We start from the raw sequence: 25,048 nt of genomic DNA on the forward strand, positions 1-25,048 counted from the left end.
AACGTCAATGGACGTCCAAAATCCATCTTAATAAGTTAGTTAAGAGGTGACCAATCGATAACGTCAGTGGACGTCCAAATGCGTTTTATACAAGTAACTTATTTCGGGACCAATTAATAACGTCAACGGACGTCCAAAATACGTCTAATAGTCGTCTTTTCAATGTCTGCGTTTGGACGCCTTTTCAACTTTCATTTTCAACCTTAAGAGAGCGTTGATTAGACGGCAGTCATTACGTTATTTCAACGTTGAATCAACGGCTAAATGTTTACTGGGAAGTTAATTCTATCAAATAAAATGTTGGTAGCATGGCACACTACACATTGAGCAGTGGCAGGGATTTAACAAGCTCAAGTAATGTTTTGGTTAGAACATCTTTTTCACTAATATTCCTTAAATAGACATTATATTTTCAGAAGGTAAAAATACCCTAATGCCTTAAATGCCATTCTGCTCATTCGTCTTAATTCAGCATGCACAGATCTATGAATATGCACTCCATAACCCCTCCAGCTGAAGTTTGAAACCTGGCCCTGCAAGTTGACAGGATTGGTTCCTTAGGCTTATGATGTCATAAACACTGGCTGCCTTAAACTGCCTGTTTGAAGAGTCTGTGAATCAATGCAGAAAGGCTCGACCATGGCGCTGACTGCTTAATTCACCGGAGGACGTATGAAGTTAGACAAGTATGCACTAAGTTTTGATTTCTGTGTAGAACACAAGCGCAGTTTAGGACTTGCGCAGGTTTCTGTGGTAACTGGCAGTTTCGCTGATCTGTAAATCATCCGCCCCCACAGACAGCAGTGTATATGATTTATAGATCTGCGGTGTTCACACTGCAGCTAAAGACGAGGGCGGTCGAAAGAAAAGCGAAACTCGCACTGTGTGTAAACTTTGAGCTATGAAAGAACATGAGAGGATGAAAGTACACTCCAAGCAGACCTGCAGGCAAACAGCACTTTGACACGGCGTCAGCTCGTTTTCTGAGGGGCTTTGGGGGCGACGTTAGTTGAGGTTATGTCGCGAGTGCCTCCGGAGTCGGAGTATAAAATACTAGCAGAGGTAGGTCTGTCATGTTTGTGTTAGCAGGCTACGTGGCTGTGCTAACTGGCTAACCCTCGGCTAGTTTGTTACAGAAAGCTGTAGCTGCTTAGCCTTATAAATCCAGTAGAGGATACGGTTTCAGCTAAAATTGACGCGTTTTGTCCAGCTAGGGTAGCCTTATAGCACACTGTATTCTCGTTCAGTGAGAAGGGGAATTGTCAACTAGCCTTAGAGAATTGACAGAAATACTAATAGCCTAAAGTTGATAATATCTCCACTTGAGAAGTCAATTGCGTGAAAGAAATTGGATTGAAGGACTACACAGGGCAAAATTAAAAATTGTAATGTAATTGTAATTCCCTACAGAAGTCACGAACTTCTACACATCAATTTATCAATTTCTATATGTTTTCAGGAGATAGCTGATAACTATTCTTAAATCTTGACTATGTACGGTTTGATTGGTAAAACAGAAAAATTATATTACTGAGCCAAAGAACATATCTGCTACAATACAGTGTCTTTCCACTGCTGCGAACCGTCCTGTAAAGTCTGAAATAGTCCTTCAACTGTCAGAGCTAGTCGGTAGAATTTGGCAGGGGTATAGTATCGTGTCAGATGTCTTTTAAGTATCTCTCTCTCTCTCTCTCTCTCTCTCTCTCTCTCTCTCTCTCTCTCTCACACACACACACACACACACACACACACAGAGGCTCCAAAAAAAGTGGCCTGGCTCTATGGTCTGCTTAACGCAGTAAATTTGTATCTCAGAAAGAAATTTAGTGAATAGAAGGAGAGAGCTGTCGCTGAATATTGTGTGATATGAAATTATGAATCTCATGAGACACAGGCGTCACTCACAAGTTATGGAGTTTAAGTTTCAGATTACTATGCTCCCTCTATTTGATCCTTAAAAATGATGTTCAATCTTTGTTGGCACAAATATAAGTCTGTAACGTAGAAGACATGTCCATCACGGAGTTCTGATCCAGTTCTCTTTGGATATTCCAACGTAAACATGTTTACATTTACATTAATCCAGAATCAAGGAATGAAACAACACACATTATGAAAATGCACATTTTCTGCAATTACATAGTTCCAACAGAGAGGTCCCCAGCTTCCCAAACCTACTATATTAATGTTGCTGATAGATTCATGGGACTTCTGGAACATGTTGCTGAAAACAACAACAACAACAAATTGTAACTTCTTGTAATCCAGTTATAATTGGCCAAAAAGGTACATTCATCTGTAACCCTTATCCAGTTCAGGGTCGCGGTGGGTCCAGAGCCTACCTGGAATCATTGGGCGCAAAGTGGGAATACACCCTGGAGGGGGCGCCAGTCCTTCACAGCGCAACACAGACACACACTCACACACATTCACTCACACCTATTGACACTTTTGTGTCGCCAATCCAACTACCAACGTGTATTTTTGGACTGTGGGAGGAAACCGGAGCACCCGGAGGAAACCCATGCGGACACAGCGAGAACACACCACACTCCTCACAGACAGTCACCCGGAGGAAACCCACGCAGACACAGGGAGAACACACCACACTCCTCACAGACAGTCACCCGGAGGAAACCCACACCGACACAGAGAGAACACACCACACTCCTCACAGACAGTCACCCCGAGGAAACCCACGCAGACACAGAGAGAACACACCACACTCCTCACAGTCACCCGGAGGAAACCCACGCAGACACAGGGAGAACACACCACACTCCTCACAGACAGTCACCCGGAGGAAACCCACACAGACACAGGGAGAACACATCACACTCCTCACAGACAGTCACCCGGAGGAAACCCACGCAGACACAGGGAGAACACATCACACTCCTCACAGACAGTCACCCGGAGGAAACCCACGCAGACACAGGGAGAACACACCACACCCCTCACAGACAGTCACCCGGAGGAAACCCACGCAGACACAGGGAGAACACACCACACCCCTCACAGACAGTCACCCGGAGGAAACCCACACAGACACAGGGAGAACACACCACACTCCTCACAGACAGTCACCCGGAGGAAACCCACGCAGACACAGAGAGAACACACCACACTCCTCACAGACAGTCACCCGGAGGAAACCCACGCAGACACAGGGAGAACACACCACACCCCTCACAGACAGTCACCCGGAGGAAACCCACGCAGACACAGGGAGAACACATCACACTCCTCACAGACAGTCACCCGGAGCGGGAATCGAACCCACAACCTCCAGGTCCCTGGAGCTGTGTGACTGCAACACCCACCTGCAAATTCTTGTAAACCAATTCTAATTGGCCAAAAAGTTAAAAGACAAATGATATTAAATGCTACAAATACTGGATATTGTAATGATACTGGTTTTGATGGGCATCGGCCTGAATCATTTATATTGGACCAAAACATTTTTAAAAGTCGCCCAGCTTTGATAGTGATGTCACTTCTTTGTCTTTGTTTGCAGTGTAACTATTGCTACCCACCTGACGTTCTGGCTGATGTCAGAGAAGTCACAGCAACTTTTCCAGACTTGCAACTCTATGTGGACTACTACTGTAAGTTTGTATTGTAAACTTATAGGACTCTAGCAATATTTTGTTCTTCACACTCGACTCCACACCTCCCACAGAAAATGGTGGCACCATCAGAACATTATTTTAAAATAATAACAAGCCTCAATGATAATATGTTCAATGGCGTTATCAGTACTGATCTAAAAAAAACATTTAAATCATATGTTACGCTAATCAATGGTGAATGTAATGTTTACCCCCATGTTGCTGGTGTTTTTGTAGTTTGACCCTTTGAACCAGCCTTAGTTCCAGCTTAAACCTTGCTGCTCTGTTACAGTATGCATCATCCTCTCATTCAAACACAGATAATAAGTATACAGTAATAAACAAGGAATTCCAGAGTGCTACAGCTGCATGTGTTAAAATAACATTTTATATATCTGATATAGACTGTAGTCTGTAATTATAAAGTGCTCCTGTGTGGTCAGTAGAAGGTGCAGTGAGTGTAGAAACAAGGAGGTGGTCATGTTATGGTTGATTGGTGTGTTTTCTAGATATAACTAATGACTTGGTCTGTTTCACCTATACAGATTACCCAAACAATGAACGAAAGAAACTGGTTAATTTGTGTGGCATCGTCCCCATTCTTTATGAAGGTAATTTCAGTGTCCAAAATAAATTACAATTTCACAGTTTCTCCAGCAGCCTCCGGTATGATGCAACACATGAAATGTGCTGTTTCCAGCACCTTCAGAATGTAATGTAAGTATTACTGATTCTTGAAGGTAACAAGTACAACATCCCAGTTTGCATCTGGATCCATGAGAGGCACCCCCAGGCCCCGCCTCGCTGCTGTGTTTGCCCCACCCCCTCCATGATAATTAACAGCAAGAGCAGCAATGTGGATGCTCAAGGGCATGTGCTTCTTCACTGCCTCAGCAACTGGAAGTCTGTGAGTCGAGACGTTCACTTTCACACGTCTGTTATATCCGAACATGTCCCGAGCAGTACTGTTTTAATCATTTATAATGAATAGTTCAGAGTAAGAATAACTTCTTAAAGTACAGCTGAACATTTAAACTGCCGTGTTTTTATCTGCCAAATCTTAGTTTGCTAGGATTTAGATGAAGCTTGCAGAAGCTTTTTTTGTGTAGAGGATGTTAACTTACCTTCACTTAAAGTCAGTAGATAATGTTTGCGTACAGCTGTGTACTGTTAGCATTTGGTCATTTACAGTAAAATACAGATATATATATAGTATATAACAGTAAATGGAGTTTGTTTCTATCTATCTACACTTGTGTGTACCTTCACAGGGCTGGTCGAACCTCTCCATTGTCCTGGAGGAGATGGTTGCAGCATTCCAAAGGGAAACCCCCCTTTTTGCCACTTTTCCAGCCAGAGCTTCCAAGCTACCTCCCAGCACAAAACACCCACCTGGAGAATGGCAGGATCATCCCAAACCTGTTTCTACTAAAGACAGGTCTGTATTACGAGTTAAAGCACTGATGAAATGAGAATTGAAGACGATTATTGACAAATTACGCCAGGATTTGACCCAAAAAGTCATAGACATGATTGTGGTGTCATAGAAAGTTTGAGCAGTCAGCCATTTTTGTGAAGTACATCTCAAATTGCTTCATAGACCCTTAATGAACCAGGTAATGCTCCACAGAGCAGGTCTCTCAGTGGGGGACAGGCATCTTTGTAACCCGCAGGTGCCAGTATAAGGGTTTTCATGATGTGAATAGAGTTGCTGGAGCCAACCCCTGATTGCGCCTTTAATTAACCTATTATTACATTCTTTTGCTTTTGGCCTCACCTGAGCAGTAACCCTGTGCAGAGGAAGTCCTCTCATCCTGAAATGAACCAGTCTGTCAGCAGCAGTAAGATCTCATCCATGTTTAGTGCTTGTTTGGTCATTTTTTCCTTAGTCGATTTTAAACCACAGTTGCTAACTGATCTGAAACTTGCTTCAACCTCACAGAGCTTTTATTGGTTTCTCATTAGCCCTTCCTAAGGGTGCAGGAGAAGGCAGCGGTGTAAAGAGATCCTACACACAGGAGCTGCTAGACTTTGGAATCACTTTTGGAGCACCGGACGTCCAGAACAACCCCCCAACAAATCCATTCATCACAAGTGCCAACGGTAAAGCCTAATTTGTTTTAGATATGTTTGCTTTCTGGAGATACTGACAATGAAGGGATATAAAAACAAAGTGTGTATCCATTTAAAAAAAAAACAAAGAAAACAAATGTAAAACTTTAATTAGGACAGAATACATTTTTCAGGAGTGTGGGGAAAATTTGTGTGACTTAGCTTTGTTTTCTGTGAACAATTGACCTGGAATTTGTTTTCCAAGACATTAAATATTTTTCTCTTTCTAGCTCTAAACACAAATGCCTCCAGTGCAGAAGATATTGACAACCTTTTTAAGAGTCTTCGGCTAGAAAGGGTAGTTGGAATATACGAGCTTGACCACAAAGACAAAGGTAAGAACCTCCTTTTAATTGTAAACCTCCATGTGGAGTTCCAAAACAATTTGAGAGACACATAGGAGATTCCTGGGATAATAATCTGCAAATAATTAGTAACATCCCAGCATTCCCAAAGCATCGTGAATAACAGAGAACTTCTTGGACTCTTCTCTTTCAGACGTTCCTCATGCTTGGAGGCAGAGTCAGGCGCAGGATGGTCGCCTTGTCCAGCCAGGGTTACTGGATAATCATCACAAGGTTTTGGCCAGCCACCTCCCTGTGGGAGTGTCTCCGAACAGGATGAAGAACAAACTCACAATTTACTTCCAAAGGAAACAGAGTGGTGGAGGGGAGGTGGTGGACGTGACGTACCCTTCAGCTCAACCAGATCAAGCCGTGATCACCTTCAGACACTATAGAGGTAGATGTATCTGACTTCCAAAACTGTGGTTTTCAGTCGTGGTCCTGGTGCTCCGGTACGTTGTAGTTTTCTCCTCACTCAAACACACCTACCCACTTCAGCTTCGGAGGGGGTTGTAATAAGCTCGTTAGTTGCATCAGGTGGATTGGGAGCAGAGGAACGTCTAAAATGTACAGGGACGTGGGCCACCAGGACCAGGATTGACAGCCACTGTTGTAAAAAACCATCATGGAATTTAAAGTCATGAATATTTGATTAGGTATGTTTCTGTATTGTTTATTTTTTTGGGGAATTTTATCAGTGATATTTTACTACAAATAGCTTTAGTCTTCAAATGTATTTATAATTTATAATATACCAAAATGTACAGGTCTGTCAGGGGTTAATCACAGTGTACACAGAGCCATACAGTTGGGCATCCCTATAAAACACTGTGATAATTGAAATGCCAATATTTACCAAATGTTTGTGTTTATGTTTGAAAAAAAACCTTCTGTAACTAACATCCATCTTTGTTTCTGTAACCATTTGCTGCTGCAGATGCAGAGCATGTTCTAATGGAGCCAAAACGAGTCCTCGTTGTGGACGAACGACCATTTCTCATCCATTTAAAAAAGTTTGAAGATGCTCATGTAAGTAGATTAAAGTGGAACTGACCCACGCAACACACTTTCCTTCAAGTGTTTCCTCTTAACTCCGAGCCCTCTGCCAGCAGGTGTCTGTCCCAGAAGGTGTCAGCGGTGAAAAAGCAGATATGTTCAGGAGCATCCTGAGTATGGAGGGCTGCAGTTTCAGCCCTTCGGACGTTCTGGAAGCGGTACAGGCATGCCGAGACTTCCCGTCCGCTCTCAAATACCTCTCTCATGACTGCCCCATCTGCCAGGAACAGATGTCCTTCAGTAAGGTGAGTTAACACTGAGCCCTTTCTTCTCAAGGTTAGCAGGACTGTTCTCATTCCCGGTCTGGGGGGAGTTCACCATTTCACCTGCTTTAGCGAACCTGATACATCACATTTTTTCAATGTTAAAGTCATGCTTTTCCACTAGCAACATATGATTAATCACCCTTAACGTCAGTATCTTCCCAAATATTTAAATCTGTAAATACAAGCCCAAACCACCTCTCCACCCACTCTAACCAGTCTGCAGGATCTTAATGAAGACCTGGATGTGGTTTGAGTGATTCAGGTCAAAGTATGACTTTATAAAGCAGCGATATGTAGAAAATAAACTTTTTAGTTCTCTGTGAATTGGTATCTTCCTCTGTTTTTAGATGATCACCATGACCCACTGTTCGTGTACGTTCTGTGAAAACTGCTTCAAGGCCTACTTCTCATCTGTGATTAAGGAGAAGAGCATCGTCTATGCGGTTTGTCCACTGTGTAATCAGCCTGATGTTCGAGGTGCTGGGCGCAGGGAGGAGTCCATGGAATATTTTAGCCTGCTGGACACCCAGGTCTGCTGTTTTTGACCTTCGTCTCATATGCTATGCAACTGAATGAGGCTTTCACTGTTGTATTTATTTGTTTTATTCATTGCATCTTGACCTTCGCTAATTCCTTAATAGTTTTAGGATGTTAGACACAATAGTGCGGGAAACACACCTAAATCCTTGCAACCACACATTGCATTTGAATGTTGGATTATTTATTGGCTTATTTTTAAACCACTAGGTCTTTCCTGGATGCTGCTTTTATGCCCCTGTGTGATTTTGTCACTTGTTTAAAATCTCTAGACAGCTACAGGTGTTAGACAATGAAAGTGAAACCCCTGTCATTGTAGTGTGGGAGGTTTCAGGGCTAAATTGGAGCAGCCTGGTGGACAATCTTCAATCTTCACGACAACGCACCAATACACACAGCGAGACTGGTGAAGGACTGGTTTGATGAACATGAAAGTGAAGTTGAACATCTCCCATGGCCTGCACAGTCACCAGATCTAAATATTATTGAGACACTTTGGGGTGTTTTGGAGGAGCGAGTCAGGAAACGTTTTCCTCCACCAGCATCACGTAGAGACCTGGCCACTATCCTGCAAGAAGAATGGCTTCAAATCCCTCTGACCACTGTGCAGGACTTGTGTATGTCATTCCCAAGACCAACTGACGCTGTATCGGCCGCAAAAGGAGGCCCTACACAACACTGATAACTTACTGTGGTCTAAAACCAGGTGTTTCACTTTCATTGTCCAACCCTTAAGTGACCAAAGGGAGGCCTGGAAGTAGGAAGGGTTCAGGAAGAAAGGGACACCTGGGAGTAAACTTTACCAGATTATCAGCTCAGCCTTATGTCAGCGCTCTAAGAGTAAACAAGACTGAACTGTGGGAGAGCTAGCCTTATTTAAGGAGAGACCTGGGTGCTGCAGGTTTAATCGTGATTGCTAGAAAGGAGCTTGTTGTCTCCCTCTGATGGCAGAGAGTGTTCTAACAGGTTACGATGTATATAATGTTTGTAGCAATACATGTTATTGTGATTTAATTTGCAATTATTTTCTATTAATAAAGGACAATACCTGTTGTTTATGATCAGATCATTGATGTTTTGGAGCTAGAAACCTAGTGTACTAAACATATATCTGACAGGCTGCCTGTTAGTTGTGGTTGTGCTTTTTAAAATGCTGTGTAAATTGTTCAAAACTAATATTTATATGAATCCAGTTCATCCAGAGCATTATATACAGTGTTGTTCAATTTAAACTCTGTCGCTCACAGATCAGGCATTACCTGGATCCGCAGATCCACGAGCTGTTCCAGAGCAAGCTGAGGGACCAGGCTCTGCAGGAGATGCCCAACTTCCGCTGGTGTGCTCACGTAAGGAGTTCTGTTCAGGCTCTGGTACACCTCCACTTTCAGGAATGCTTCTGTATAATATCATGGCTGAAATTTTAATTAAAGTTAGTGTAGACCAGACAGCGGGAACGCGTTTTACCTTTATGCTAACAGCCCCCTAGTGATTACCATTCACTATTAAAAGCAATAGCTTTTGTTAAGTAAGTCTCCCTCCCTTTCTTTCCATCCACTTGGCACTTGGCAGTGTTCTTTTGGGCTTCTCCACGAGGCTGACAGACTGAGGATGGATTGTCCCAGCTGTGGAAAGAGCACATGCTTTAATTGCAAGAATCCTGTAAGTACAGCTTCTGTAAGATCCCAGTGCACAATGTTCTGATTTGCAATTACATTATATAAGACGTAGCTCCACTAAAAGTGCTAGTTGCTTTGTTAATTATAAATGGAAGCTACCCCTTGAGGAGCCTTATGCATTTAAAAGCTTCCTGTTTTTACATATTCTTATAAATATATATATTTTTAATATCTTATAAACATATTTTTAAAAAAGCCACTGGGCTTTTATGATCACACTCCTTCATTTCTGAAGGTTCACTGGGTAGTATTTTTACTTAAACATTACACATTTAAAACCATTGTTTTTTTCACTGACCGCTACCAGGGAGAACTGAGCCTTGGTCGTTTTTTACTCTGGGCTCATGACTGTTTTACTTTTGGGGGAGGGTAGGAAACTGTGCTGTAAAAGTGAATGACATTATGTAACTGTAGGGTTGATCCCTGGAGCAAAATTACCAAACCTTACTTAGTGTTCCTTTAATTGTGTAACTCTTGATTATTTTCTCTCTCTCTCTCTCTTTCTTTTTTTTCTTTATTTTGTTTTCCATTTGAACATATTTTTATGTTCATTACTCAATGCCTGGTTTGCAGTGGGCTCCCCAGCATGAGGGTCTTTCTTGTGAAAAGTTCAGAGAATGGCAGAAGCTCAATAGCCCTGAATATCAGAACTCACGTCTAGAACTACTGCTCAGCAGGAACAAAATAGGTAAAGTATGAAAGTACTGAAGCTAAAATAATATTCCAGTTTCATTTGTGGTGTATTTTTAATATTTTAATGTTAGTTTAGTTTTGGGATTATGTCGTGTTATGCTTTTACTTTATTGTATATTATGTAATGGGGCGACACAGTGGCGCAGCAGGTAGGGTCGCTGTCATACGGCTCCAGGGTCCTGTGGTTGTGGGTTCGAGCCCTGATTTTGGTGTCTGTGAGGAGTGTGGTGTGTTCTCCCCGTGTCTGCGTGGGTTTCCTCCGGGTGACTGTCTGTAAGGTGTGGTGTGTTCTCCCTGTGTCCGCGTGGGTTTCCTCTGGGTGACTGTCTGTGAGGAGTGTGGTGTGTTCTCCCTGTGTCTGTGTGGGTTTCCTCCGGGTGACTGTCTGTAAGGTGTGGTGTTTTCTCCCTGTGTCCGCGTGGGTTTCCTCTGGGTGACTGTCTGTGAGGAGTGTGGTGTGTTCTCCCCATGTCCGCGTGGGTTTCCTCCCATGTTTCAAAATCAGTAGGTGTTAGGTGGATTGGCGACTCAAAAGTGTCAATAGGTGGGAATGTGTGAGTGTGTGTCGCCCTGTGGAGCACTGGCGCCCTCTCCCAGGTGTGTTAACGCCTTGCGCCCAGTGATTCCATGTAGGCTCCAGACCCACCGTGACCCTGAACTGGATAAGCGGTTACAGACAATGAATGAATGAATATTATGCAATGGTTTAATGCATGTGTTTTCTCTCTGTTTTCCCACAGATTGTCCAAAATGCAAGTTCCGGTTCTTTTTGTCGAAAGGGGGTTGTTTACATTTTAGGTGTACTCAGTGCCAGCACGAGTTTTGTGGAGGGTGCAGTCGTCCGTTCAGAAACGGCCCTGTGAGTCTTTGCTTTTCCTCCGAATCATCACTGACTGATAACTCAATGTGAGAATCGTTTCTAAAGTATGAAGAGAGGTGGAAAATGTGTTATTTTTGATACTTAAACCAACAAAATGTATGTTTAAATAATTAATTAAACACAAACTGTTCCCCTATCAGAGCCTTCAGCTCTTTAACTGAAAAAGAGACTTGTTTTTGTTATTCTGTATATTTGATGTGTACAGGCGTGCGATTTCTCAGCTGAATGTGGTACTAAGGGTTTACACGCCCACCACCCCAGGGACTGCCTTTACCACCTGAGGGACTGGAGTGTGACCAGACTCCGCAATCTGTTGCAGGTGGGTGCTACTGCTTCCTCTAAGGCTCTGTTTATGACGTCCTGTCCGTTTCATTGTCTCAAACGACCTCTGCTGATTTTTCCAGAGCCATGGCGTAGCACACCCGCTCATGTTCAGACCGAAGGGTGGTTCTGTTGAGAGGGGTCGGAGAGGTATTTGCTAGCACATGTTTAAAAGTTAAGATGCATGTTGTCACTATATGCTTGGGAATTTTATGACCATCTCAGACCTGATGCTGATTTCTTTAAGCCTCAGAAATTATTGCTTGGAATATTAAAAAATTAACTATTGTTTATATATTAATATAATTTACATAGTGTAAGATTGTGCTGTGCTACTCAGTCTATAAATATTACAAAAAATGGAGATGGAACTGGGCTTAAAATCCCCAAATGTAGTTGAAATACTGTAATTTCTGTAATTTTTTGCATTTCACATCCTCCCCATATTTATTTATTTTTTAACTTAAAGCTGCTGTGTTTGAAAGTACACTGACTCCCAAAGTTGTGTGTTGCAGTTTTGTGCGCAGTGTTGGAGCATAAAGAGGCGGGAAGCATGAAAGAAGAACCCTGTGGGCGTCCAGCGCTGCCAGAGTACAGTGGTTACTGCACGTATGTGTAACTTTGCAGTGTATATAATTGTTTATCTCAAAGGGGCATCTCTCAGGTTTGGCAACTTTGCACTTTCTATTTTATTATGCAAATTGATCGTACTCCTCAGACATAACCCCAGAAAATATTTCTAACTGAATTAAGTCTGGTGTCTGAATTTTGCTCAGGGCTTTTATTAGAACAATATTAGTTTAGCATTTCCCCTAACTACTGGAAAGAATCATCCTTAACAGTTAAAGCAGTAAACACTGAACTGAACACTACATTGACCTTCCATGACACCGTCAATAATCCGCTTCCTGTTTTTTATGCTGAAGCCTTCATTACAAGGAGTGTCTGGTGGAGCTGATTAACCAGAACGGACTGGACCCTGTGGTGCTGTTAGACGAGCCAGAACTGCGGGCAGAGCTGGATCGCTGGAAGATTCCCATACCTGTAAAACAGCCCCTGGAATCAGAAAGGCTGTACAATGAACGCCTCAGACAGGTCAGACAGATATGGAGTAATTTTAAAATCTGTCAGCACAGAGAGGGATGGACTGATTTTTTTTTTTAAAAAAAAAGGGGGCTAAACATGCTTTTATTTATTTATTTATTTATTTATTGAACAACGTATAGTGAAAAATTTCCCTCGTTTAACACATCCATGTAAACTAACAAAATAGTGCACACACACCTGGAGCATTGGGCCGCCAGCCCCAGTGACTGAGGAGCAGTGAGGGTTTGGTGCCTCACTCCAAGGCAAGGAAGAGACAGCAGTGTTACCTCACTTCCCAACTGACAAATATTTACTAATCCTTTATTAGCTTTAAAACATTTTAATGTATCAAAATTCTGTACTACCCTGTGAAGGACTGGCGCCCCCTCCAGGTTGTGTTCCCGCCTTGCACCCAATGATTCCAGGTAGGCTCTGGACCCACCGTGACCCTGAACTGGATAAGGGTTACAGATAATGAATGAATGAAATACTGTACTGCACGAATGTAAGAGAATTTAAAACTGAGAGTTGCTATTTTTTTATTGTTGAAAACAGGTGTTGCAAACTTTTGTCTTCTCAGATCTTGAAGGAGAGAGCTGGTTTGTCCCGTGCTGCAGCTGCAGGATTACAACCCCCAGCGCCTTTGACCCCCTCTCCATCCCCCTCCTCTCCTCCAGTCGCCGGAGCTCCGTGGTACTCCGTCCTAAACCCAAACAGAGCTGTACCTGAGGACTCCCAACTACTGCTGCTGCTCAATGACTGAGACAAGGGGGCTGTTCCAGAAGCAGAGGTTTATGACTTAACTGAACTAGGTCAGTTTTTAGAGTTGAGGACTGTCCCATAGTAATGTGGCATAGCTCTTTTTCCTACATGACACATGTGACTCGGGGCTTTATTTATCTGGCTACACTGAGAACTCCTGCTTTCAGGACTCCATCACACTCTCACATTCAAATACAGGTGTGTGTATGACCAAAACTAACCGGACCTTATCTCATCCACCTAGGGTAGGATGGCACACGCTATAGATATTAAACCAGGATTCATTACAGGTGACATGGTTTTTATCCGTCAGGCTTTACACTCCAGCACATTAGATTTAAAACAAAGGCTATGAGAGGAACGTGCAGAAACTATGGGTTCATTTAAAGGAGCAACAGGGGTGTAACTATTCTGTTATGAAATGGCAATTGAACTGACACCTAGTGGGCACCTACCCCCAATTTATTTCACCTAGAATTACGGCCTCAAAATCACTGATACTTCACTGAGCTGTAATAGTGAGAATAGTCTCTGTTGTTGATACAGAGGGTAGGAAATCACCCTCCTCCTCGATTTCAGGACAGTGCTGTAAAAGTGAATTATACTCTGCACGTGTAGGGGGAGCCCAGAAACAACACCACCAAATCTTACCTAGTGATCCTTTAATTATTTCTCCCTCTGTGCGATTCAAAAAGTATGTTCACACTATAGCAGTTATGGCAGTCTAAATACAAAATGACTTTGGTTTATGGTTGTTCTTTACATGATATAAATGCTACCGCTCACAGTTGGACAGCCAATTATTTCTGATCCTATAAAACAAGATGGTAGCAATATGGTCATACACACACTCATTAAAACCAATTCTGCACATTATCCTCAGTCACTGTAGTAAATCCAGTGTGCAGGAGTGACCCGAGCCAACCGAGTAAAAACGCTTCAGTCCTAATATTCACCGACCTGGAGTCGAGTTCTCTCCCTGCCGTTGTAATGCATTAATGAGTGGTTTAATACGGACAGACTGAATCATTCGTTCGTTCATCCAGCTGCACTCAGTCTGCTTTATCACAGTGGAATAACTCCTAAAATCTCAGTGTTCGACTCCATCACTGCAGACCTTTTGTAGTAAGTGTTTTTTTTAAGAGAATAACTGTTTTAATATGTTATTAATCAATACCCATGAATGCCATTAATGAGCACAGGAATGCACTTTTTTGATGCTGTGAATGATGTGCTGAAGTGCGACATTTTGAAACTAATATATTCTCTTTAACTTTGTGAATAACTGTGAAAATAAAAGGTTTATTTTTTTCCACCGTGTCCAACTTTGAATTTCCAAAAGAACACTGTCAAAACACGAATAAATTACAAAACACCAAAACAACCACAATAAAAGAATAAGGATGCACTATATGTCAGGTTTTTCCATATGGACTGAACATTGCTCACAAAATATTAACATGAGACACGTTTTATTCATTTAACTGCGCTGATAAAACCTTTAAAACTTAACGTTTTTCCTCCTTATTCTTTTAAAGTTGACCGTTTTTAAATTATATTTTTTGTAATAGTGCTAGAGGTAGATGTGATGTCATAAATGACCCCCCCCCCTTCAAATAAGAACCACACATGTGACATTTCTTTGTAAAATCCTCTTAGGTCTGAATTTACATTGTTTGTCGTCCTCCATTAAAAATAAGACGGTAAGTGAATCCGTTTTTTTTTTTGGCAGTTCGCTCAAGCTGAGCATCCATTTTACAGTAAAATCGCAGTGAAAAAACAGTGTTTCATGTTTAATTAAAAGCGAAAGTCCATTAAATGATTATCCCTTAAATTGACAACAGAGGATAATTAAATATTGATAGAATCTAGTAAACAAGTCTAGACCTGTATTCATTGTGTAGTCCCAGGAGGAGCGTCGTCTCTGAGTGCAGGATATGCCTCGATCTCTTTGCTGATTCTTTCTGCTATGGTCTTGTTATTAGCAGCAATGATTCTCCTGGACATCAGGTCCATTGGTCCACCTGCAGAGCGTTCAGTTTCCATTACTATCACTGAAGTTTGTGGACAGCTGCTCATGCAAACTATCTTAGATATAAATGTAGTAACCCTCTGCGGAGCATTAGTGAGGTCAGGTCCTGATGGTGGATGATTAGTTCTGGCGCTGATGCACAACTGCTCCATAGAACACAGCTTTGCACCTATGTAGCTGACATGGTGAGCTAAAGATTACGGGCCGCTGCTGCATTTCATGCTTCTCTAGGGGGTGCGCACAATTCAGTATTTGTGCGTATAAAAGTAACAGTATATTTTATTAAAAACGTTGTACTTTAAATACGCATCTTTATAATCTGCCTCTGAATCTCTCTGAGAGTGATTCTTACCCTCAAGGTCCATGAGGACTCCTCCTGCCTCCTCCACGATTACTGCAGCTGCAGCAACATCCCAGCAGTGGACGCCGATCTCGTAGTATGCCTCCACACAGCCAGAGGCAACCAAACACATGTTTATCGCAGCTGACCCTGCACCTCGTATCCTTACAGCAGAAAGGGAAAGAGAAAAATGAGCTCCTACTCTCTAAAGATGTGACAAGTTCACAATGCACCATGCATTAAAGGGAACATCTACGATTGTGGGGAAACACAAATCTCTGTGGGTTCATGTTAAGGATTTCCATGTCTTTTAAGGTGGAATGGTATATTTGAGAAGAAAAAATGACAGTTGATCGAACGTAGCTAAAGTTTAACTGTAAGTTATTATTTACGGTTTGAATTACCACAGAAACCCATTTGAAACTCGAGTTGTTTCGTTTTGTAGCGCTTTCCATAATTCAATTAGCAGTCTCCTGAGTTTGGAGACATTTCCACCTTAAAGGAACACTAGGTAAGATTTGTGCTTTTGGCTTCAGGGGCTCCCCCTAGTGTAATTCATATTTACAGCACTGTGGTTTCCCTCACTCTTCCATAGTACAGTTTCTGCAGTTCTAAGCCATGAGAAGCAGTGACAGAGGCTCTATTCGCCCTTTTACACATCAGTAAAGCATCACAGTGATTTTGAACGAGAGACGGCTATTCTCTCCCTTGGGCCGAGAGAAAGCCTAGCATGACGGACTGAGACAGTTTGTTTTTTTACTAATTTATAGACACTGGAGCTTCATAAAACAGACTGAAGAGTGAGCAAATGGTGAGGAGACATCTTCTAGATTTTATAAAAAGTGATTTTGATTACAATCGTGAGTGTCGCCTTAAGATTTCTGCACCATTTTAAGAAATATTTAGTTTAGCTCAGTTAAGACATTTTCTGAACACTCATAAGCAGATGTTTCTAGTACGTTCTTTTAGAGGATGTGTTATATATTCAAAGAATATCCTTCTGAACAACAGGTGTTCAAACATTTGCACGTACAGGTGTTGGACAATGGAAGTGAAACACCTAGTTTTAGACAACAATAATGTATTAGTGTGGTGTAGGGCCTCCTTTTGCGGCCGATACAGCGTCAGTTTGTCTTGGGAATGACATACACAAGTCCTGCACAGTGGTCAGAGGGATTTGAAGCCATTCTTCTTGCAGGATAGTGGCCAGGTCTCTACGTGATGCTGGTGGAGGAAAACGTTTCCTGACTCGCTCCTCCAAAACACCCCAAAGTGGCTCAATAATATTTAGATCTGGTGACTGAGATGTTCAACTTCACTTTCATGTTCATCAAACCAGTCTTTCACCAGTCTCGCTGTGTGTATTGGTGCATTGTCGTCCTGATACACGGCACCGCCTTCAGGACACAGTGTTTGAACCATTGGATGCACCTGGTCTTACTGGTGCAGTGTGTAGTTAATGAAGATTGTCCACCAGGCTGCTCCAGTTTAGCCCTGACACCTCCCACACTACAATGACAGGGGTTTCAGTTTCATTGTCTAACCCGTGTAGCTGTGTGTTTGTTACACTCACCCGTGCACTGGCAGACACAGAATCTTCCTCATGTTGGAGAAAATCTTCTCAACCACTTCAGGATCTCGGTCAGAGCCAAACTCTGTGGCAATAATCGATTGATTGATCACTGAAAAAGAAATCGGATTCATGAATTATTAATACATACATTTACATATTATTTCACACATAAACATATGACTTCAATCATATGTCGCCAAAATTGTCACATTACGGGAAGAGGACATTTAAAGTGGTGGAAGAAGAAGAAAATAATACAATAAAATCAAATAAATAAATTAATTCATTAATTAAAAAATGATTCCAAGTGATTTTGGAACATTTCTATTGGGCCATTTTTCTTAAAACATGAAGTAAACATAAGCATTCACAAATGGTATAGAGTCCAAGTCATTTTTTGTTTGAGCTGATTTTAGAATTTTTATTTAATCTTGGGATTTCTCTTTAAACACTATTCCATAATTCTTATCAAATGAAGGTCATCAGTGTAATGTGGTTACATTGAGAGAGTGAGGAGCTGAGATGTGGGCACCTTTAGTGTTTAAGGGGATCAAGATAATATACATTTATTCTTTAGCAATATATAACTGTAATCTCATGAAATTTTGGAAAACACACCTAAGTCCAGCTAAATGAGGAGCTTCCACTTGATAATGAGAATCATGAAGCAGGTCAATGGATACGTCTGAGAAATGACTGACCTTTCTGGTCTGACACCTGGAGAGATTCTCCATTGCAGAACGCTCCTTTTCCTCTGCGAGCGGTGTACATTTTATCCTCTATACAGCTGTACACCACTCCAAACTCCAACTGCAGCACAAGCACGAACACAGAACTTTACAGATGTTTAAATCCATTGAACATAAAACGTTCACAATTCTGTAATATGGCAGCAGGTAGTGTCGCAGTCACACAGCTCCAGGGGCTTGGAGGTTGTGGGTTCGATTCCAGCTCCGGGTGACTGTCTGTGAGGAGTGTGGTGTGTTCTCCCTTTGTCTGAGTGGGTTTCCTCCGGGCGACTGTCTGTGAGGAGTGTGGTGTGTTCTCTCTGTGTCTGAGTGGGTTTCCTCCGGGCGACTGTCTGTGAGGAGTGTGGTGTGTTCTCTCTGTGTCTGAGTGGGTTTCCTCCGGGCGACTGTCTGTGAGGAGTGTGGTGTGTTCTCCCTGTGTCTGAGTGGGTTTCCTCCGGGCGACTGTCTGTGAGGAGTGTGGTGTGTTCTCCCTGTGTCTGCGCACGTTGGTAGGTGGATTGGCAACTCAAAAGTGACCATAGGTGTGAGTGAATGTGTGTGTGTGTTGTCCTGTGAAGGACTGGCGCCCCCTCCAGGGTGTATTCCCGCCTTGCGCCCAATGATTCCAGGTAGGCTCTGGACCCACCGCGACCTTGAACTGGATAAGGGTTACAGATAATGTATGAATTCTGTAATGTATGACTGGGCAATATCGCCTATAATTAACATCACAATATTTTTAGGCGATATAACAATAAACTCGATATTTTTAAATCTCCTCTAAATGAAAAAAATGATCAATTTAACCCCTTGATGCATACTTACACTCACACAAGAAGTATAATAAGATTGAGCATGACTGAAATTGTAAGTATGCAGAAAAGAACTTACCTTCTTATTGACAGCAAAGCCAATACAAACAGCAACAAAAGGGTATCTGTAATACATTTTAAAAAAGCAGTAAACTCATCACACCATGAAGACAGTGCCCACCATGTACAAGAGTGTAATGTGCTCTATATTAATATATGATTTGCAGCACCCATGCACAAAATTAGTGGTTCCATCCACAGGGTCAACTATCCAGGTCGGACTGTCTGACAGAACACACGGCTGTCCAGCGGCCACCGACTCCTCGCCGATAAACCTGACACACACAGGAATCAAGGCATTTACAATGGTGTAATAATAAACAGTAGAATAAGGTACTTTGGTATTGAGGAAGGGTGAGACTGACTGTCACGATACCCATGCTCAGGGAACTTCTCCTTCACTGAGGCGATAATGAGCTGCTCCACTTTCTGGTCAGTCTTAGTCACCAGGTCCACGGAGGAACTTTTGCACATGACCTTCATGTCATTCTGCAGGGCATCCCTGATGATCTGCATTACAAAAAGAGAGAGAGAAAGAGGACGTGAGACAGACAACACTCTTAGAACACTCCAGTAGTTTATAGCATGGCTATGTGTGATGAGTGTGATGTGTTCTCCCTGTGTCTGCGTGGGTTTCCTCTGGGTGACTGTCTGTGAGGAGTGTGGTGTGTTCTCCCTGTGACTGCGTGGGTTTCCTCTGGGTGACTGTCTGTGAGGAGTGTGGTGTGTTCTCCCTGTGACTGCATGGGTGTCCTCTGGGTGACTGTCTGTGAGGAGTGTGGTGTGTTCTCCCTGTGTCTGCGTGGGTTTCCTCCGGGTGACTGTCTGTGAGGAGTGTGGTGTGTTCTCTCTGTGTCTGCGTGGGTTTCCTCCGGGTGACTGTCTGTGAGGAGTGTGGTGTGTTCTCCCTGTGACTGCGTGGGTGTCCTCTGGGTGACTGTCTGTGAGGAGTGTGGTGTGTTCTCCCTGTGACTGCGTGGGTGTCCTCTGGGTGACTGTCTGTGAGGAGTGTGGTGTGTTCTCCCTGTGTCTTCGTGGGTTTCCTCCGGGTGACTGTCTGTGAGGAGTGTGGTGTGTTCTCCCTGTGTCTGCGTGGGTTTCCTCCGGGTGACTGTCTGTGAGGAGTGTGGTGTGTTCTCCCTGTGTCTGCGTGGGTTTCCTCTGGGTGACTGTCTGTGAGGAGTGTGGTGTGTTCTCCCTGTGACTGCGTGGGTGTCCTCTGGGTGATTGTCTGTGAGGAGTGTGGTGTGTTCTCCCTGTGTCTGCGTGGGTTTCCTCCGGGTGACTGTCTGTGAGGTGTGTGGTGTGTTCTCCCTGTGTCTGCGTGGGTTTCCTCCGGGTGACTGTCTGTGAGGTGTGTGGTGTGTTCTCCCTGTGTCTGCGTGGGTTTCCTCCGGGTGACTGTCTGTGAGGAGTGTGGTGTGTTCTCCCTGTGTCTGCGTGGGTTTCCTCCGGGTGACTGTCTGTGAGGAGTGTGGTGTGTTCTCCCTGTGTCTGCGTGGGTGTCCTCCGGGTGACTGTCTGTGAGGAGTGTGGTGTGTTCTCCCTGTGTCTGCGTGGGTTTCCTCTGTGTGACTGTCTGTGAGGAGTGTGGTGTGTTCTCCCTGTGTCTGCGTGGGTTTCCTCCGGGTGACTGTCTGTGAGGAGTGTGGTGTGTTCTCCCTGTGTCTGCGTGGGTTTCCTCCGGGTGCTCCGGTTTCCTCCCACGGTCCAAAAACACACGTTGGTACATGGATTAGGTGTGAGGGTGAGTGAATATGTGAGTGTGTGGCCCTGTGAAAACTGGCACCCCCTCCAGGTTGTGTTCATGCCTTCCAGTGATTCCGGGAAGGCTTCGGACCCTGAACCGCGAGCGGATTAGCGGTTTCAGACAATGAATGAATGAACGAACTGTGAGCACAATCAGAGACTAGAAGCTAGTTACAGAGCTAAATATCTGGACTGAATTACCAGGCCACAGATATTTCACTCAGGCCTGGTCCACATCTGGATTTTTTTAAAAGCAGTTTATTCCTCTGTTTTCAAAACAATAATGTACAACGAACATCAACACCAGCAGTTTTAAAGTAGAACATACTCAAATATGGAACAGGGGGACGCCAACCACCAGATTTTATTGTGTGTGTGTTTGTGAGACAGAGAGAGAGAGAGAGAGAGTTAGTACGTTTTGTCTGTTTTGTCTGTTTACATCATAAATCGTATTTTTCAATTGTAAATCACAATCAGAGAAAAATCCATATTGCACAAGTCAACACTCACCTCTCCTGCCTTCTTGGCCACAGCCACAGCATGATCCATGGCGTCCTGCCAAAGATCAGGCATCTCGCCTCCAACCAGCTTCTTTAAATAAATAAAAAAACCCTGTAAAAACAAATAGAAGTCAATAGAATTATTTCCTCAAGAAAGAAAAAAGACGCTAAAGGATAAAATCGCACAGACATTTAATCCATAAAACACAGCACTGTACCCGATGAGCAGCAGCTGCTCCGTTCATGCGTTCATTCTTTAATTCATTACTAGAAAAGATGGATTGCTATGTAAGGCTAGTACAGCTTCTTCTTAAGCACTTTTCCATTATTCCTTATAAAGTGGTTTGGCTAAAAATAATTCCCCGTGTCACTCCCTCTGTGTTCTCTCCCTGTCTCTCTCTCTCTCCTTCTGTCTCTCTCTCCCAGTCTTTAATGGGCTTAAGTCCCTCAGCCACACATTGCTGGCCTCCACGCTCCATTTGCGAGCCTTTGGAGCTTATAACACTGAGAAAGTCTGAAGAAATCGGTCTCATCCATTCCATTAAAACCTCACAGTTTTTTTCTGAATGGCTGCTGGCAGCTGTAATATGTGAAACTTAGACCATGGACGACAGACTTAAAGTCAGTGGCCTCTCATATATAACTGTCAGAGGCTGGGTCCATGAGTACGATTTGGAAGAATTTGAACTTTTCTTTCCAGTATTAAAAGGTTTTGCTCTGTTCCACCTCATTTCTTCACATTTTAAGGGTCTATTCCAGCATAATTTGGTACTTCAGATGTAAATAAAGTCGTTCCGAGTGGTTTGAAGTGTAATGGGTCATTGTAGAGAGACGTGCTGATTCTGACTTCTTTACAGTTATAGTGATAACAACTACTTCTACATCACTAATATAGGCTTTTTAATTCCTATCCACAATCACCAGGGAACTTACACTTGTTTTCTCAGTTCTGTATGTAATAGTGCTATCGGTAAAACAGTAAGAAGTCTGAAATATAAGCAAGAAGCTCTCCTACATGAATATATTCTTTAAATATGTTTAAGACCACAGATCGTATACAAAATGTCCTGTGAGGTAACTACACCTTAGCCTTTATTCAGTACACAATGATGAAATTAGTCCACACATCTCCACCAACCCCTCCGCCGCTTGCCTACTACTCCAAAGCCCCGCCCACAAGCTTACAGGATTGGTTCTAAAGCTTGTGATGTAAGAAACCCTGGCTGTCCGAGTTTGCCCGTTCAAAACTGTCTTTGAAACGCTGCAATATAAAAGCAGACCCCTACCTGTGATGCTGTTAGCCTTGTTAGCATGTGTGTGGTGGTGTTTGTAGGCTAGAAGATGTAGACTTCTGCTCCTACCACAACCACTCTGAACAGTGAGTTAGTTTTATTTCACTTCATTCAAAATAGTTGTGTATGTAAAACTTCGCTGTCTACATTTTATCATTTTTATATCAAAGGAAACATGGGAACTGTGCTGAATTTACCTGCAAATCGACAAAAAAAGGGTCCATTTTGTTCTGGTAGCTTTAACTAAGGCTGTATATTTGGTGGTTGTTTAGGCCGCTATTAGTTTAATGAAGTAAAAACACTTCTATTTCAGTATTTGTTTAAAATGCTGATCTGTACATATGCGGATGAGACCAGTCTCCACTGTGTATGTACAATAAGGGCAATCCCTATGTTGTATATGTCAGCACACATTCACTTCGCATATTAACTGGAGCATTTAGACGCTTAGTTACCGCGATATTGCGGTGGGGGCGCGTAAACAAATAATAAACGAAAAGAAAGACGACATAATTATTGAAACAAGAATTAAAAATTAGAAAAATAGAAGACAAACAAATGACTGACTTACCCGACAGGTCCTTGCCAACAGGAAACGCTTCCTCTGAGAAACCAGAAACACCGCCAAGACACAGAGAGCAGACGTCGCCCCCTAGCGGATAGTGTTCATATCCGATTCGAAAATACATTTTATTACCATGGCCAAAGGTTTGTAGACACTACTAATGGTGAGTGGGATATTTTAAGGTGCACACATTTCTGTCACAGACGTTTAGCTTGGTAGCTACAATATCCACAGAAAATTAATGAAAAGAGCTAAGCGCTAGGTCCTTCAATGCCAAGCACCCGTGGGACCAGACCAGAATTGGCTTCTGCACGTGTGCTCTAAAATCCTCACAGCAATGTTCCGACATGGTGTGTTAACATTCCCAAAGGAATAGAGGATGATACTGCAGAAAAATCCCTCAGTTAACATCACATTTCAGAAGAAATTTAGAATAAACACAACCTTTGGAGAAATAGGCTTCTGTATACAATGTGATTTTTTTTTTAAATAAATGTTTTTTTTATACAATTAAAACATTTATAGTGTATTTAATGAAAGGCTTTTTACAAAGTTCAGCCGTCATTTGAATAAACATTGCTTCACTCCACCAGACATTAGCCCAGTCCCAAACGGAGCCCTAAGACGAGCCGTGGTTTTCCTGAAGGTCTACACTTTTGTGACACCAGCAACATGCAGACCTTAAAGGCAGAAGACCTAAAGGATTGTTCCCAAGGCATACGGGACAGACTTGTGCAATCTACAGGCTGGCATATTGTTTTTGAGTGGGTGTGATGAATGTTTCTGACTTGCCAGGGGTCAGAGGTCAGATTTAATCTGCCCAGTGTGTGAGCAGACAGGTCATTAAGGATTTTGCAGGCGCTTCAATAAAGCACAAGAGCTGTGAGAGGAAGTTCCTGCCAGGTTACGGTCATTCAGTCGAGAAAAGAACTCTTTCAACGTTGTTTGTGTTCATTAGACACAATTACAACAGTGAAATATTGTTTAGGAAAGAAGAGGTAGGCTTTAACATTTACATTATATGGCAGACGCTCTTTTCCAGGGTGATTACAGTGTTACAGAGGGGTGCTAATGCAGTGTTGGACTCTTACTGGTGTAGTGTGGCATTCCTGCCTGAGCTGAATAATGAACCCGTCTTTAATCAGCGCTCAGTTGTTATTTTCTCAGTGGTGCGAGGACTCTTATTGTTTTAGCATGGTGTTCCTGTCTAAACTGGGAACTGAACCCCAGTATTACATCAGTGCAAAAGTGTAAGTAGACTTGCATACATGTATATTTTTGGGAATCATTCTGGTGGTGCAGCAGGTGGGTGTCGCAGTCACACAGCTCCAGGGACATGGAGGTTTTGGGTTCGATTCCCGCTCCGGGTGACTGTCTGTGAGGAGTGTGGTGTGTTCTCCCTGTGTCTGCGTGGGTTTCCTCCGGGTGACTGTCTGTGAGGAGTGTGGTGTGTTCTCCCTGTGTCTGCGTGGGTTTCCTCCGGGTGACTGTCTGTGAGGAGTGTGGTGTGTTCTCCCTGTGTCTGCGTGGGTTTCCTCCGGGTGACTGTCTGTGAGGAGTGTGGTGTGTTCTCCCTGTGTCTGCGTGGGTTTCCTCCGGGTGACTGTCTGTGAGGAGTGTGGTGTGTTCTCCCTGTGTCTGCGTGGGTTTCCTCCGGGTGACTGTCTGTGAGGAGTGTGGTGTGTTCTCCCTGTGTCTGCGTGGGTTTCCTCCGGGTGACTGTCTGTGAGGAGTGTGGTGTGTTCTCCCTGTGTCTGCGTGGGTTTCCTCCGGGTGACTGTCTGTGAGGAGTGTGGTGTGTTCTCCCTGTGTCTGCGTGGGTTTCCTCCGGGTGACTGTCTGTGAGGAGTGTGGTGTGTTCTCCCTGTGTCTGCGTGGGTTTCCTCCGGGTGACTGTCTGTGAGGAGTGTGGTGTGTTCTCCCTGTGTCTGCGTGGGTTTCCTCCGGGTGACTGTCTGTGAGGAGTGTGGTGTGTTCTCCCTGTGTCTGCGTGGGTTTCCTCCGGGTGACTGTCTGTGAGGAGTGTGGTGTGTTCTCCCTGTGTCTGCGT

General features: G+C 43.3%; 2 protein-coding genes across 4 annotated transcripts; one reads left to right on the forward strand and one right to left on the reverse strand.

The window, feature by feature from the left end:
- The first annotated feature begins 900 nt into the window (after positions 1–900).
- LOC136679428 (uncharacterized) lies at positions 901–13,356 on the forward strand. Its single transcript, XM_066657939.1, has 21 exons — positions 901–1,062; positions 3,518–3,608; positions 4,157–4,222; positions 4,352–4,518; positions 4,883–5,049; positions 5,397–5,452; positions 5,577–5,714; positions 5,954–6,058; positions 6,222–6,464; positions 7,005–7,096; positions 7,180–7,368; positions 7,737–7,919; positions 9,174–9,272; positions 9,496–9,585; positions 10,176–10,290; positions 11,036–11,154; positions 11,381–11,494; positions 11,580–11,646; positions 12,012–12,105; positions 12,423–12,591; positions 13,163–13,356. Exons 1-21 carry the CDS (start codon positions 1,018–1,020, stop codon positions 13,343–13,345), a joined length of 2,592 nt encoding a protein of 863 aa, XP_066514036.1. The 5' UTR covers positions 901–1,017; the 3' UTR covers positions 13,346–13,356.
- Positions 12,436–23,032, reverse strand: LOC136679429 (inositol monophosphatase 1-like). Of its 3 annotated transcripts, none has more exons than XM_066657943.1 (10): positions 23,005–23,032; positions 21,152–21,253; positions 19,269–19,402; positions 19,063–19,167; positions 18,912–18,957; positions 17,991–18,099; positions 17,290–17,398; positions 15,729–15,880; positions 15,232–15,368; positions 12,436–12,552 (listed from the first exon to the last, which is right to left on the reverse strand). In XM_066657943.1, exons 2-9 carry the CDS (start codon positions 21,212–21,214, stop codon positions 15,238–15,240), a joined length of 849 nt encoding a protein of 282 aa, XP_066514040.1. In that variant the 5' UTR covers positions 21,215–21,253; positions 23,005–23,032; the 3' UTR covers positions 12,436–12,552; positions 15,232–15,237. The 3 variants fall into 3 exon arrangements, with proteins under 3 accessions (XP_066514040.1, XP_066514039.1, XP_066514037.1); XM_066657942.1 differs by lacking the exon at positions 12,436–12,552 and adding an exon at positions 12,724–13,285; XM_066657940.1 differs by lacking the exon at positions 12,436–12,552 and having other exon boundaries at positions 15,228–15,368.
- Positions 23,033–25,048: the final 2,016 nt, after the last annotated feature.

The sequence above is a fragment of the Hoplias malabaricus genome, chromosome Y, assembly GCF_029633855.1.
Source record: "Hoplias malabaricus isolate fHopMal1 chromosome Y, fHopMal1.hap1, whole genome shotgun sequence".
In the NCBI taxonomy this organism is placed as follows: Eukaryota; Metazoa; Chordata; class Actinopteri; order Characiformes; family Erythrinidae; genus Hoplias; species Hoplias malabaricus.